The 16,828-nt window shown below is 43.1% G+C and overlaps 1 protein-coding gene across 1 annotated transcript in view; it reads left to right on the top strand.

Moving 5' to 3' along the window:
• The window catches only part of LOC134533835 (carbonic anhydrase 2-like), a 70,706-nt gene that overhangs the window by 39,103 nt on the left and 14,775 nt on the right, over positions 1–16,828 (top strand). Inside the window, exons 2-5 of the mRNA XM_063371527.1 lie at positions 1,781–1,891; positions 3,735–3,899; positions 14,696–14,863; positions 15,816–15,963. Of these exons, the coding sequence (XP_063227597.1) occupies positions 1,813–1,891; positions 3,735–3,899; positions 14,696–14,863; positions 15,816–15,963 (560 nt within the window). The 5' untranslated portion in view covers positions 1,781–1,812. The remainder of the gene's footprint in view (positions 1–1,780; positions 1,892–3,734; positions 3,900–14,695; positions 14,864–15,815; positions 15,964–16,828) is intronic.

Genomic DNA, 16,828 nt, shown 5'->3' with positions numbered 1-16,828 from the left:
GCGTTTTAGGCATTTTAACGCTTCTAAAAATACAGTTTAAAAACTTAATCCGAAATTAAAAGTACTTTTCGGTCCTCAGCGAACTCTTAAATGCTATTCGTAAATAGGCCCCACTCGGATATCTTGAGTAGTTTTGAAATCGCGTTGTTTTTCCTGAAGCTCTGCATACTGTATGTGTGCCCAGGTAGGCGGGCCCCTTAAGTAATAAAAACTTCATTTCGCTCGGTGACGTTTTATCTAAACGCGGAGCGGAAGAAATAAAATCTCAGTGGGGAAAAAAAAAAATAGGTATATCTCTCTGTCAGGTTGTCTTCCCTCCTCTCTAACTCAAGCCTTGACAGTATCTTTGTACGCGCGCAGGGGTGCCAATTATTGAGAAACTATCGCTGGCGAAGCTGCTTTCGTACGGCAGGACGTGAAAGAGAAAGTGCTGCGGTCTTCGCTTGCGGCGTTAGTGTTAATATCGGGTACCGCAACTCTCCGCTCGAGGAGAAGAAAAATTTAAACGGCTCTTTCCCTTTTAAAAGTAACTTTTCTTTTTTTTTTTAGAGGCCTGCAAGAAAACTGCTTTTGACTGATTGCGTCTCCTTCCACCTAGTACAGAAATCAAAATTTGTGAAATAATTCGCTTGAAGTACGTTATACATACCCTTGAGCAACATCGCAAGGGCTGTACTAATTGCAAAGTGCGTGTACGTCTTGTGGCCTGGTGGATAAGAACGGGTGAATAAACTATGAAGGAAATACAAGATCATAAGAAACGCAGGAGGCAAAAAGTAAAAAAAAAAAAACTACGTTTTTTGACGTGACAACGTCTAATAAATCGATGAACGCCGGCTGCACGCACGAAAAAGTGTCCCGTAACGCACGTTGTCCCGTTACGCTGTGTTCCGTTACGCTCATTGTACGCTGCGCCGCATCTATCTCTCTTCCACTCGATTGGAACAACCATCAATTTGACTTTTTTGAGGCACATTAAACTTGAAACACTCCCATGCGTTTCCTACTTTTCCTATCATCGTCCTATCCTTAACAGAATAACACAGATTGGAAGAAGTTAAATAGCAAACATGTATAAAAGTTATAGTTAAAATAATCTCTTCGTTAAAGTAATAAACATATTTGAATTAATGAGTGCAAATAAAAGTAAATTTATCAATTAAATTGTATATTTCATTTCACTCCTTCTTTGTATCCATACAAAATAGTGATAATTCAATAAAAAATATTCTATTTTTATTCATAAAAGTATACAATCATTTCATCAATGTTTTGTTATGACGTTGTCACGTTAAACTATCGTCCGTAAACCGACTTTACAGACAACCAATTTTTTTTTTAATACCCATTTATAAATTACGAAAGTATAGGCCAACTTTCAATTCTTGAATTTCTGCTTACGTTTCCGCCTTTTATATGTGATGATGAAGTGTTCTAAAACCTTTCAAGATTCAAATGTTAAGCTACGATTTTATTTTTAGATACAACGCGAATCGCGTTTTTTTTTTACTAAACTATCCCACTTATCCCTTTTTTTTTCGTTCGAGACGCGGCAGTGGCGTAATCACGAGGAGGAGCGTGTATAACGGACAGTGCGAGAGAGATAGAGAGAGAGATAGAGAGAGAGAGAGAGAGAGAGAGAGAGAGAGAGAGAGAGAGTTCTGCCCGTGATCTTCCGTAGCAGCGCGGGTGCACAGCTAGTAATAAGAATAAAACATGCATTTAGCTTAAAAATGTGTTAAAATTGTGTCTTGTAGGTATAAATTTTTTTTTTTTTCAGTTCATACCCGACTGGCACACACCACGCAAGACATGGATCGACGAGCAGTTATTGCTGTGATGTTGGTAGCGCTTGCGTGGATTCCCGGCGCGAACGTCTCTCCTCAGCTTAGTAAGTGCTGTTCAAAAAAATGTTTGCAGGTCATTCCTGGCCCTCTTTGTGTGCTTTGTTGGAGGATTACTTTCCACAAGTACGGTTTATCTTCTTTGAAATAATTCATTTCCACCCTTACCTTCTTAAGAAGGGTACAAGGAACTACACCAGTATTGGCTGCCCTGTAAAAGTAAGCTTACTGTGCCACAGCAAGACCGTACACACAATTTAATTTTCCTGTGGGGGGGGGGGGGGGATAGCACCTCTTTGAAATGTTGTTTCATTTACAATTATTTCCTTTTGTTGTTGGGGATAAAAGATTTTTAAGGATTTCATAGGTTTCGAGGGAGGGGGAATATGTCACATAACTCCCTACCCCCCCTAACTGGACACGCCCTTGTGCTTGAGTATTATTTTGATGACCTTTGTCTCCAGCGCACGAGGACCCAATATTGTTGGAAAGTATTTAAAAAACACTAAAAATTTAGTATTAAAAAACTTCCTGCTTTGAAATTAAAACATATGAAGTGATACAAGATGTTAATAACTCGACAAACACCAACTGCCTTCCACCAAGGCAACAGTTTTCAACAGTTCTCCTGGGCAACTAGACCGTTCAAAGTTGGGCTCAAGAGCTTTTTCTACTCACAACTAGCAGGCGTGTTCTACGTCCACAATTACGACAATTTTACGCGATTACGTTTCACTTAAAATCACATACAAATTAATTTATGTATGTATATATGGATATTTATATATAAAAATTAAAAACTTAAGTGGGCTTTTAGAATGAGTTTTTATTGACTTTGTTATTCTCGCGGCAATCGTACGTGCCCGAAAAATGATTTTATTAATTTAGAACAATGATTTTCAAGACCTGCTTGGTCAAGTAAAAAAAGTCAATTATAACGTTTGGTTATATTAATATATACTTATTTGTTTCAATGGTCAAAGAGAAGTTTTAGTATTTTTTTTCCTTTTTATAATAGAAACAAACCAGAAATAACTAAAGTAACGAAATAAAGCCAATAAACAGGTTTGTTATTAAATTTACAATTTCAAGTACTTGTATAGTGTGTAAGCTCTTTCGGTGAACGTCTAATTGAATCAGATCTTTGAAGATGTTTCAATCAGATATATATTATTTAGCTCATTATTTCAATGAATTTAACTATGTGAAATTGATCATATGCGCCTAAAACTTTATTATTTGTCCAGACCACCTAGAGAAGTAAGAGCAGACGTGTCCTTTATTATTTTTTATTTTGCCCTATGGTATGATATTATGGTATGAGGCCATTTTTTATCATGAAATAACCTTCTTTGGTCTGGTGTCCTGCAAAAATTCCTACTTTTTACCACATGTATTATGAAAAATACATTTTATTTATTTTGTGTGGTCATTATATTCAATTTGCGAAGGTGCCAATACCACCATAATTTGCGAACCTAAACAGCCATCGCTTAGCATAATTAGTAGGGGCATGCAGATTTCGCGAAAAGATTTTGAGACTAGATTAAAGTTAAAACACTATAGCACCGTCTGTGTTTCGTGATTGGGCGAGTTTCTCCCAGGTACAAATCGATTGTCACAACACCAATCACAGTGATTCAGTGCGGAAGTAAACGCGGCCTGAGTGGCTCGGTCAAACAAGGCAACGACTTCTCTCGCTAGACGGCCGCCAATCACAAGGAAGAAACCACAGGTGCGGGTATACCTTGTTGCAGTTTAATAAGTATTCAGGTCTTTTCGCGAAAAAATGCCTGCCCCTACTAATTAGTAAGAAGAAATGGCCCTGCAGCATGTGGGCCTGGAGCGATGGCCTCTAGTGTTGAGCTGAGTGGCTCGCTGTTCGCGCAGACCTGTGCGGCCCGTGGTACCACTGCTGGCCGCCGCTCCTCGTGTTCCTGCTGGAGGGGGACCAGCCCGGGCCCCAGAGGGAGTCGCCGTCGACGCCCCTACGTGAGCACCCGGAGGAGCCCACATCCTCGTCCCACACCACCTTCGGCTACGGCAGCCACAACGGTAGGCGCATGCGTTCATCCGTCTGTCCCCTCGTTGTACTGAGCGTACTGCCGAGCAAGTTGTACGGGGCACGTTGGCGCGTTGGTTTGTTTCTGTTGCCAAGTCTCCGTAGGTTCCGAGCCCAGCTGGGAGGCGTACAGAACACAAAATGCAAATGTTTCAAATAATTAAATTTCCCGAAAACGTAAAGACTGCAATGCACTTTGGTTGAATCTAGAAAATAAACCAACAAACAAATTCTCAAGCTAGGGATCGGTAAACGATAGGTAGTTAAAATTTGTACAGAGTAACAAAATAACACACATGTACATATAAATAAATATCTTTATAAATATATATTTCTTGTGTGCGTGTGTATGTCACTGAACTCCTCCTAGACGGCTGGACCGATTTTGATGAAAATTTTTGTGTGAGTTCACGGGGATTCGAGGATGGTTTAGATTCACAATTGGATATTTTATCTCGATTCTGAGTTAAGAAAAAACTAAAAAAACACGCTTTAAAAGCAAAAAAAACTAAGCATTGTTGATAGTTAGCCTCCATGGCAACGGGCTTTTGCATTGTTGTTGCCTTCTGCGTAAACATGGGAAAGGTTTTTGGTAACGGCAGTGGCGTGCCCAAGAGGAGGGGTATGTATAATGAGAAGATACAAAATTTCCAGCGTAGAAATACTTACCGCCATATGTACATTTGGGCAGGACAATGTCTGTCGGGTCCGCTAGAAAGATATATAGAGATATATATGTAGAAAGATATATATAGATAGAGATATAAATAGAAAGATAGAGAGAATTATAGAGATATACATAGAGAGATAGAGAATTAGAGAGATAAAGAGAGATGCTTAGTATACGTTTAAAAAATTGATTGAGGCATTGCAACGCATGCCGGGCATTATCTAGTATATATGTATATATATATGTATATATATATATATATGTATATATATATATATGTATATATATATATATATATATATATATATATATATATATATATAAATCAAGATACTTATTTGGTTTTTCAAAGAATATGCGACCTTAATGAACAGCAAAAACAATTTTAAAAATGCAGCCTTAAAAATATTCTTTTTCTAGGTAAATGGGCACTGCTTACGCACAATATATGAACACAAAATATATCACAATGAAATAAATTTTATTTTGTTACGAGGACTCTAGCGACGAGGCTGGCCAGCTAGCCGCGCGCCTGCCTTAGGTTAAAAGTGCGATTCCGATAGCGCACATCCACCCACTACCGCTGTGCGCCTAATCCAATTAGCAGCGGCCTTTTGCTAACCCGCTTTCCCTTACCCAGCGCTTTGCCATTTAGCTCAGTCATGGTGGCAATATTCTACGTGTCTCTAGGTTTCGGAACGTTCCCAGAGCCCCGTCTGCTTGAAGTGGCGTAACTGACACGCCATTGTTCTCGGAGCTGATAAGTCGGGGATTCTGATGACACGACACTTCGAAGGGCTACGAGAGCTTCCCAGGGTATGATTTGGCAGGCATATAGCGGATAGTGTGTAGACTATGGTGCCCATAGAAGTAAAGGAGGAGCCTGCTGATGAATTTCCGAAACGGAAAAAGCAATTGTTTAAACCTAGTGGCGATGATGATATTCCTCTGTCCGAATTAAAACCTAAGAAGGCTGGGGCTAACACTCGGAGCTCGGCTGTTCGCGGTTATTTGTCTTCTTATTCGTCTCAGAATGAAGATACGACATACGGCGTGCAGAAAAGAAATAAAAAATGTTTTTTTGGGAAAAAAGGAAATTGTTGTTGTAGTGAAGTGAAGAGGCAGTGATCAGTAGCGGACGGCAAGCGACGGACTTGTGTGAAGATCGATGCATCCGGGATCGAAGCATCCGGGACTGTGTGTGACAGACGAATATGAGTAGAGACCCGAAAAATTCGTGGGTTCATTTCGTATTATGCTAAAATTCAAATAATTATACCTTAGTGCTGCTTCTATCATTGGTTCACTGTTAATCTGGAGGACTGATGGCCAATTAGAGACCCCTCACTCATAGAAGTGTCGAATCACAGACCGCCCAGTCGAGACGACTCACAAGTCAACAGCCAATGAACATTTGGCATTTGCCAGAGTGTATAGAGCATATTGGAGTCTATCCTGGAGGTCATTGAACCCGCGAATTTTCCGGGTCTCTAAATATGAGTATTGCGAAGGCAGTGTGATGAGACAGAAATGTGCGGTAAGAGACGAACATTAAGAAAAGCCACTGTCGAGCCGAGCTCCAATGGGGTGAGTGAGTTGTGGACGTAATGGAAGAGCGTCATCCTCGGACTGACATTCCGCGAGACTTTTGGCCCGCACTGTGTATAGCGAATCTCATCCTTATTCTGCAGTGTGCATTTAAATAAGAAGTTACTCTCTCTGTCCAATGCTCAATATTTGCTATTAGCGTTGTCTTGTTTCGGTGTGCTCTGTTGCCAGATATACACCACAGAGCACAATAGATGTAGACACACCTTTATACTATGTCAAGAATCGTTTAAATGTTTATGAAACATTGTATTTTTTAAAGGAAAATTCGGAATAAGATATTTTTAACTAAACTTTATTTTGCATTTTGTCAAGAGCATCGTCTGATAAAATTCATTTTGTACTATTAAGGAGACATTAATGAAAGACACCATCCTGGTTTCAACGGTTTTTCTCAACAAATTTTTTTGCATGATTTAATATTAAAAAAATAGGTTCTTAGTATAGCACATAATATAATGCAATGTGTTGTTATTAATAGTGCCTGGCTGCTACAAATAGTTTACCTGTGAAATAATTATTTGTTTTTAGCATTTTTTCCCCTGTAAAAATGACTAAAACTGTAATAATACTATCAATATACACTATTTAATGGTCTTGGGAAAATGAACATAGAGCAAAATTAAAAAAATAAATAAATAAAACTTATAACTAGGGTCATGCCGATTTCGCGAAACGATTTCGAGACTAGATGAAAGTTAAAACACTTGTAGCACCGTCTGTGTTTCGTGATTGGGCGGGTTTCTCCCAGGTACATATCGATTGTAACAACACCAATCACAGTGATTCAGTGCGGAAGTAAACCCGTCCTGAGTGGCCCGGTCAAATAAGGCAACGACTTCTCTCGCAGATGACCGCTAATCGCAAGGAAGAAACCACAGTTGCGGGTGTACCTTGTTGCAGTCTAATAAGTGCTCACATCTTTTCGCGAAAAATGCCTGCCCCTACGTTATTACTTGAGACCCGGAAAATTCGCGGGTTCAATGACCTCCAGGATAGACTCCAATATGCTCTATACACTGTGGCAAATGCCAACTGTTCATTGGCTGCTGACTTGTGAGTCGTCTCGACTGGGTGGCCTGTGATTCGACACTTCCATGAATGAGGGTCTCTAATTGGCCCTCAGTCCTTCAGATTAACAGTGAACCAATGATAGAAGCAGCACTAAGGTATAATTATTTGAATTTTAGCATAACACGAAATGAACCCACGAATTTTTCGGGTCTCTAGTTATAACATGAAGTTTTAGATGTTAACAATTGATAGAGACAGGAAAAATTCGTGGATTTATTTAACGATATGATAGAATCCAAACAACTGTACCTTTATATTGTTTCTCTGATTGGTTCACAGTTTATCTGAAGGACTTTGAGCCAATGAAAAACCTTCAACCAAAAAAAGCATCGAATCGCAAGCGTCCCAGTTGACAGGTATCACGAGTCAGTAGCTAATGAGCAGGTGGCATTTGACCGAGTGTGTAGAGGATTATGGAGTCTATCCTAGAGGTCATCAAAAGCGCGATTTTTTCCAGTCTCTAACAATTGAGACAATAGGCGCTATTTATAGAGACCGGAAAAATTCGCGAGTTCAATGACCTGTAGGATATACTCCATTATCCTCTATGTACGCGGGAAAATTACGTCTGCTCATTGGCTACTGACTCGTATCACCTGTTAGTTGGGACACTAGTGATTCGATACTTCATTTGTTTAAAGTTTATCATTGGCCGAGTGTCATTCAGATAAACTGTGGCCCAATCACTGATGCGGTAAAAAAGGCAAACGTATTTTGATTCTAGCCTATCGCGAAATGAATCCGCGAATTTTTCAGGTCTCTACTTATAGCTAGAGACCGGAAAAATTCGCGAATTCATTTCGCGATAGGCTAAAATACAAATAGTTATACCTCAATGCAGCCTCTGTTATTGGCTCACAACTCACCTAGATTACTATGGGCCAATGAAAAACACCCAACCAAAGCTGTATCGAATCACATGCTGCTACGTTGGGACGTCTCACAAGACAGCAGCCAATGAGTGGGTGACATTTGACCGAGTGTAAGTAGAACTATGGAAGTTCATCCTACAGGTCATTGAACCCGCGAATTTTTCCGGTCTCTACTTATAACATGAAGTTTTAGATGTTAACGATTGAGACAATAGGCGCTATTTACTCTGCGCTGGGATATCTAACACGGTACGCAGTAGCGGATCCAGAAGGGGGGGGGGGGGCTAAGGGGCTCAAGCCCCCTCCAAAAGCATCTGGGTCCACTATTGTTTTAGTGTTTGCCTTGATAAAGCCTAGCCTCAGCTGGGTCAAGCCCCTCCCAAACCAAAATCCTGGATCCGCCACTGACGGTACGCAACAGTTGATCGCGGCGGAAGGCACGCGAGGCGCGGAGACGGCAGTCAGGTGCAGCCGCCTCGCGGCTAGTGAGAGTGACAGCAGGGAGGGAGGGACCTTGCCCTTGACTGGCCGGCGCGGCGGCTCGCGGTCTGACCCACTTCGCGGCCGGCCACGTCACGTGCGGGCAGCCCCGAGCAGGTTTCCCCGCGCGCCCGGCCGACAACACGCGCGGCGGTGAAAGTCACAACACAGGACAGTCATCGGCATCGCTTACAACTCCCGACAACTACCCACAAATAGAGTGGACACCGGAAAAATTCGCCTATTTATAGGGACCGGGAAAATTAGCGGGTTCAATGGTCTCCAGGGTAGACTCCACGATGCTCTGCTTACTTGGGTAAACGTCAACTGTCCATTGTGTAAGGCGTCTCAACTGGGTAACTTGTGATCCGATACTTCACTGGTTGATGGTCTCCAATAGGTAGAGACCTGCAAAATTCGCGGTTTCGATGGCCTTCAGGATATGCCTGCGCCAGCTTATTATTCCTTGTGATTGGTGATCGTCTGCAAGAGAAGCAATTGGCTTATTTTAACAGGTCATTCAGGACGCGTTTTCTTCCACACTGAATGGCTGTGATTCGTTTACCAACGGTCAAAAAGTACCTGTAAGAAAATTCATCCAATCAGGAAACACAAGCTATGCTACAGTGTTTTAACTCTCAACTAGTGACGACATCTTTCCGCGAAATATACAAGACCCTTGTCATAAGTTGTAACTAGGGACAGGAAAAATTCGCGGGTTCGATGACCTCCAGGATAGACTCCAATATCCTCTACACACTCGGGAATATGCCAACCGTTCATTAGCTGCTGACTTGTGAGTCGTCTCGACTGGGTGGCCTGTGATTCGACACTTCTATGAGTGAGGGTCTCTAATTGGCCCTCAGTCCTTCAGATTAACAGTGAACCAATGGCAGAAGCAGCACTAAGGTATAATTATTTGAATTTTAGCATAACACGAAATGAACAAGCGATTTTCTGGTCTCCAGTTGTAACAAACATAATTAAGTTAGACTTCACTGTCCTATACATACTCTGGTAAAAGTCGCCCTTCCATTGGCTGCTGATTTGTGAGACGTCTGAACTGGGTTGCCTGTTATTAAATAATTATTTTGCTGATTTTTTTGTAATTGGGCCAGAGTCCTCAAAATAATCTAAGATAATAGCCGAGGCAACTTGAAGGTGAAATTAATTTTTTTAACTTTAGCTTGTTGCAAAATGATTCCGCGAATTTTTCCGGTCCGTAATCATAACTCAGCGCACCAGTCAAAGCCACCCAGTGCGGAAGTAAACGCGTCTTAAATGGCCCAGCCAAATACGGCAATGTTCGAAAATTGTAGCCCCCTCAGCAAAGAAGTTTCACTTCAAAAATTAAACAGTGTATCTAAACGTTACTGATCTGTGCATATCGTATAACTTATGAGTAGGGGCAGGCATTTTTCGCGAAAAGATCTGAACACTTATTAGACTGCAACAAGGCACACCCGCACCTGTGGTTCCTTCCTTGTGATTGGTGGTCGTCTGCGAGAGAAGTCGTTGCCTTATTTGACCGGGCCACTCAGGACGGGTTTACTTCCGCACTGAATCACTGTGATTGGTGTTGTTACAATCGATATGTACCTGGGAGAAACCCGCCCAATCACGAAACTCAGACGGTGCTACAAGTGTTTTAACTTTCATCTAGTCTCTAAATCTTTTCGCGAAATCTGCATGCCCCTACTAATGAGGTTTCCTATGAAATCCATTAACCATAAACTTGTAATTTTTGTTCTATCAGGGTAAACACAAGCATTAAAATTTTTTTCTAACACAACTGGAGCTCCTGTATGTCCCCCCCCCCCCCCCCCCTCAAATCCAACACTTCTAAGCCATCCCGGAAACCACCCTATCCATTTCGACGGGACTGTTGAGTGGTGCGTTGTCTTTGGCCAAGCTGCGATTTAAGGTCACTATGAAACAGTCGAAATAATTTTCATAACAATGCCGCGAGCGCATGCACCAGATCCTGTGGGAAATGCTTCAGTATTGTTGCGTACGGCTGTAAAGTTTTAAAAGTGAAAAAAAAATTGTTATGTCTCCGGAAAGATGATCTATCATATTTTGACACTAATTTAAATTCTGTGAAGTTGTGTTAACTTTAAACAACATATTTAGTGAAGTTTTGATGAATTTATTCTCCATGGTCTTGCATGTTGCTCTGAGAGATTCCCCGTTTGAAAATAATAATATATATAATTTTCAATTAATGATAAAATATGTTTCACCTTTTTTTACTACACATAGATAGTTATGCATCTTGGTGAGTAGACGTTTTAAAAATGAGTTAAGATATATTTTCCTTCAAGTTTTTGGTGCCACTTTGGGTCTAGGCTATATTGTATAATATAGAGAGTGTTCCCGAACAATATTGACACTTCCAGCAGGTGACTTAACGAAAAAATAATACGCCCTCATTGATATAAGTTATCTTATTAAAAAAGAGCACCTTTAAAAAAAATTTCCGAATACATTTTTTAAAACATATCTAAACAGCTACAAACAACTAATGATTTTTAGTAAGAGTTTTTACACCTATAAAATCACTAGCCTTAATTAAAAAAATGAGGTGCTATCTTTACACCAATGTAATTTTACGACACTAGACTGTAATCAATGTAGGCCCTACGTTGAAATTCACAAAGAAAGTCGTCGTGTCAGAACACACTCGGGTAAGGCGTTTTCGCTATATAAGTTACATTTGATTAGCCTGGATATTATGCAACACACAATACACAAGATATGTAAAAAAAAAAAAAGGAGGGGTATTAAACCAAAGGGGCAGAAGCACAATACATAGTTGCATTACAAACAAGTACCATTATCGTGTCGAATATCCACAGACGTATCAGTTCTTTCCAAATGCCGTACGCAGATGAAGACACACTCATGTGCGAAGGTATTTTTCAGTGTTCATAAAAAGCACATCTAGACCGATGTAAATTTGCATGATTCCGGTCAACAGTTGAGATTTAGCACAGCAGTGTGTGACGGTGTAGTTGGCAATAGTATTTTTTGGATTGCGCCTCATCACAACGGCTGACATTGAAATTATTCCATCTAGCTGCAACTTGAAGGTCCCCCCCCCCCCCCCCACACACACACACACACAATTTACAAGAAATATTTTTTAAAGTTTTATTTGAAAAAAGTGACGACACAGGTGCGCTCTAGCGAGCTAGGCAGGAGTTGCGGCGGCAGCACTCGCAAGGTGGTCTCGTCTTTCGCCAAGTCACGCGCAGGAAGCTTTCGTCGGTTTCACCTGCGGCCACGTCGCCCCAGGGGGAGGGGGAGGGGAGGGGGGAAGAAGCGAAGTACCTCCGGCTTCCCGCCAATCGATCAGCCGACAGAGTCCAGACAGCGAGCTCGCCGGTTCAGTTTTACGAGAGCCGCCGGTTGGCGTTTGGAACGGGCATCGTGAAGATCTTCGGGATAGGCAACACCACACCGTGACACATCCAATATCTAGAGACCGGAAAAAATTCGCGAATTCATTTCGCGGTAGGCTAAAATACAAATAGTTATACCTCAGTGCTGCCTCTGCTATTGGCTCGCAACTCACCTGGATGACTTTGGGCCAATGAGGAACATCCAACCAAAGCTTTATCGAATCACAGGCTGCTACGCTGGGACGTCTCACAAGACAGCAGCCAATGAGTGGGTGGCATTTGACCGAGTGTACGTAGAACTATGGAGTTCATCCTGCAGGTCATTGAACCCGCGAAGTTTTCCGGTCCCTACCAATATCAGATTCATCGTCTGCAGACATGATACCAATGTCATCCTCCCCTCCTTGAAGTTTCATAATGGCAGTGGCTGATTCATGGCCCACCCAGACAGATTATTTGCATCCAGGCATTAAGTCGATGCTCATGCATTTCACCCGACACTATCATACGTGTTTAAACAGACTGCGAGACCACGCATAGTGCTGGCCAAATGCATGGCGAGTTGGGCTTCTTAGGTCGAGGGAAACGTTTTCCTAGGAACGGACTTGCAGAGCCGAATAGTAGGCGAAGCCCTACGGACACGAATAGTGACGACTCGTCACGGAACGATTACTCATCAACTGTTCTAAAAAATATCAGTCACAGAAAAGACGTTGGTTCGTGTATCTAACGTATTGCTCAGTAAACATATTTACAATTGGAATATCACTCAGAGAAAAATTCCGCGCCAAAGGAGATTTCAACCTTCTTTGCGATGCTCCACTGATACGTATTCCCTTCCCCTACTTCCCCTTCTGCCCTACTTACCCCTCTCGTTCCAACACCGCGCTGGCAACTCGAAAGACTTTCAGCCCGCACTATACATCTTCTTTGACAGCAAGGAGACGCGGTGGTAAAACGTTCGACTTTGGAATCCTCCTACAGCATTCTGGTTTTAGTTTTATTTTCATGGTTTCCCAAAATTACTTTCAAAATATTCTGGACGTCCAACCATATTATATCACCCTTCCCAATTGCCACATCATTTAAAAATCGTAGACTGCTATGGTAGAACTGATCTGTAGTCGAGTCTCGTCTCACGCAATAGTGCAGAAGCACGGCTTTTCGAATATATTATAAAACTTATTTTTTTAAAAAAAATATTATTAGCATTCTAGAAGTAACTTTGTTCAACCCGAAACGAGCGTTTTGAATTACAAACAAGATTCAAGGAAAGTCAATAATGCGCAGGCTCATGAAATGTAGAGATACTGTGTGGTAAAACAAGTTTAATAGACGCGTGGAAAACAAATTTTGGAGGAAAACAGTTTTGGCCCCGGCCGTTACTTACTGACAACAAAGTTACTGTATTTTGGAAGAAAAAAACGTTTCGGCTACGCAATATTCCTTAGGATCGCTTTAGAGTACTGACGAAGGCCAGCTATCTTCACTATCTTTAAAAACACTCAGGGCCACCCTCGAACGGAAACAGCTGTCTAAACGGAGCGGAAGACGGAGTGAGTTTCCCGCACACACCAACGTATCTACGCGACGTATCGACTTGCTTGTGAAGTTATCTGAGGTTTCAGCTATTTCGCTCAGTCTTTTAGCTCCGGGTTGCATTTTTTCCCCCAATAGGACTGCACAGATCCTAAATCTGCGTAGTTTTCCTGTCCACAGCCACTTCTTGTCTGCAACAACTTGAATTGCGCAGGTAGACCGTTGCTAAAAACGTTGCGTGTGTACCAGCCTTAATGTAAATACGATTAAAATCGCAATCCGCTGTTATAATTAACGGTGGTATAGTATTAAAACGTTGGTGAAATCCCACTGAAATCATTATAAATCAGTGAACCGAAGAAAATAGTTTTGGAAGATCTCATGAACACTACAAGTTGTTGAATGATACCTGTGTATGTATACTTGCGTACACTCTATATGATATTTACGTTTCAACTTAATTATACATAAAACCAAGCACAAAATAAACTTTTTCAAACGTTGTCTCACATTTATATACGTGCTTATTTATGGTAGCGGTTGTTACGCCATATACCAATGTAATAATAGCGAGAGGCTCATTTAGCCTGCAGTAACCGCCAAAGCCACATTACCATAGACGTGCAATATTATTGTGCAATATCGGGGTTTGTGCAGTATAATTGATCGTGTGTAGTTAACATTGAACGTTTTGTGCAATACATTGTGCTAAATCAAACAGGTTAAAGTACATTGCGCAATCGGGAAAATACTGCGCCGTGTGTTTGGTACCATTGTGCAATATCCGGTCACTCCCGACAGTTGCTATCATCAACGAGCGATGGAGAACGTGTCGTGATGGCAGACAAAACGGTTTTGGAATATTTATCGAAGCGTACCATGGACTTCCGTTTTCTACGGGACGTAAAGAGCAAAAAAGGCGTACTTTTCTTCCGCATGGAAACCACTGTTTGGGCCCATTTCCTTCCTTTACGTTTCTGCTTCTTCTTCTTCTTCTTTGGCACCTTCGCCCACTGCGATCAAAACGCGGCACATTTCCAGTGTCAACCAACATACCGGCCGCGCACAACTGGAATATGTCAGTGTCATCGCACGTCTGCGGGCCGCTATGGTGTGGTATGGGGAGGAGGGGTGTCGCGCAGGTCCCGGCGTGTGGCACCTGACGTACCCCGAGTGCGGCGGCTCGCGGCAGTCACCCGTCGACCTGGACGCCCGCGCCGTGCTGCCCATGGAGGCCCTGCAGCCGCTGCTGTGGAGCAACTACTGGGTGCCGCCCTCCAACATGTCGCTCGCCAACAACGGCCACACGGGTGAGCCCCGGCCCGCCACCGCTCGCAACCCTCCTTTCCATCCTGGACCTGTCTTCCAACAACGGCCCTTCAAAGTCCTTCAATTTCACCCAAGAGTGATTGCATGTAAGTACTGGATAAATGCGGGAATTTTAATGTCCTTTTGTTTCCGACATGGCAAAAAAAAAAAAGGTCCTTTGCGCACGCACAAAACAGTTAGCTAATTTTAAAAATTAAAAAAAAGAACATTTTAATTATTATTATTATTTTGGTATTTTGTATCTCACCTTTAAACTGAAAACGTGCGTTTTACTGACTTTCTTTGAACTTGTAAAGTTAATGTAAATGTGGTAAAATTGAGTGTTAAACATGCTTCATATTTCAGGTAGATACTATTTTGGATAAAAAAAAAGTGTTCCAGAGATAATTCTGAATTGAACTAATCAATGAAATTATTATTGTTTTCATGCACTATTTAACATTATTTTCCTGGAATATGTTTTGCTATTACAAATGGTTGTCTGTCTGCCTCATGATAGTGACGAAGGCAATGAAGAAATGGGGTTCGTAAAATCTCCTTAATTTTTGGTTTCACTCATGTGATACTGTTTATAAATGCTGATTTACACAAGACATTAAAATAATACTTAATTGAAAAAACACAGTTTTCTTGTGAATATGGCCCATGGCGCGGTGCACAATAATAAGCTCAAACCCCGTTGTGTTGCCCTCTGCCCAAATACTCCCTTACTAGATGTTAGCAAGTCGGGTGGCGTCAGGCGCATGCGGTTGCCTACCGCCGTGACCCGCCTATCCCTGCAGCATAGTAGGGTCCAACCTGAGCCGCACGCCGCCACGTGGAGCCCGCTCAAGGGAACGAGGCCCGGCGGGTTCTCTGCACCGTCCGCTACATATCGCGCCAGGAAAGCCCCGTGGCTGTGTTGGTGAGGAGCGGTGAATGTGTTACTTGCAGTGATGCTGTCCGCCTCCTGGGAGCCGCCCCTGCTGCAGCCGGCCATCTCCGGGGGCCCGCTGGCTGGGGACTACGTGTTCGAGCAGCTGCACTTCCACTGGGGGCCCGAGGACAGCGTGGGCAGCGAGCACACCGTCAACAACCTCAGGTGAGGCCTCGCGCCTCTTCCACCTCCCCGCTCCCTCTGACACTCTGCTTACCCGTCTCCACGGACACTCTGCTTCCCCGCTCCCTCTGACACTCTGCTTACCCGTCTCCACGGACACACTGTTTCCCCGCTTCCCCGCCCCCATGTACACTCTTCTTCTTCTTCTTCGCTCCCATAGACACTCTGCTTCCCCGCCCACACGGATACTGCTTCCCCGCCACCACGGACACTCTGCTTCCCCGTCTCCACGGACACACTGTTTCTCCGCTTTCCCGCCCCCATGTACACTCTTCTTCTTCTTCGCTCCCATAGACACTCTGCTTCCCCGCTCCCTCTGACACTCTGCTTCCCCGCCACCACGGACACACTGTTTCCCCGCTTCCCCGCCCCCATGTATACTCTTCTTCTTCTTCGCTCCCATAGACACTCTGCTTCCCCGCCCACACGGATACTGCTTCCCCGCCACCACGGACACTCTGCTTCCCCGTCTCCACGGACACACTGTTTCTCCGCTTCCCCACCCCCATGTACACTCTTCTTCTTCTTCGCTCCCATAGACACTCTGCTTCCCCGCCCACACGGATACTGCTTCCCCGCCACCACGGACACTCTGCTTCCCCGTCTCCACGGACACACTGTTTCTCCGCTTCCCCACCCCCATGTACACTCTTCTTCTTCTTCGCTCCCATAGACACTCTGCTTCCCCGCTCCCTCTGACACTATGTTTCCCCGCCACCACGGACACTCTGCTTCCCAGCTCCCACGGACACTATGTTTCCCCGCCCCCACTAACACTGTTTCCCCGCCACCACGGACACTATGTTTCCCTGCCCCGCTCGCAAGTGATAGCACACTCTCTTTTTTT

This window comes from Bacillus rossius, chromosome 7, assembly GCF_032445375.1.
Source record: "Bacillus rossius redtenbacheri isolate Brsri chromosome 7, Brsri_v3, whole genome shotgun sequence".
Taxonomy (NCBI): Eukaryota; Metazoa; Arthropoda; class Insecta; order Phasmatodea; family Bacillidae; genus Bacillus; species Bacillus rossius.
The sequence above is the reverse complement of the archived record's forward strand: the minus strand, read 5'-3'. Positions and strand labels throughout refer to the sequence as shown.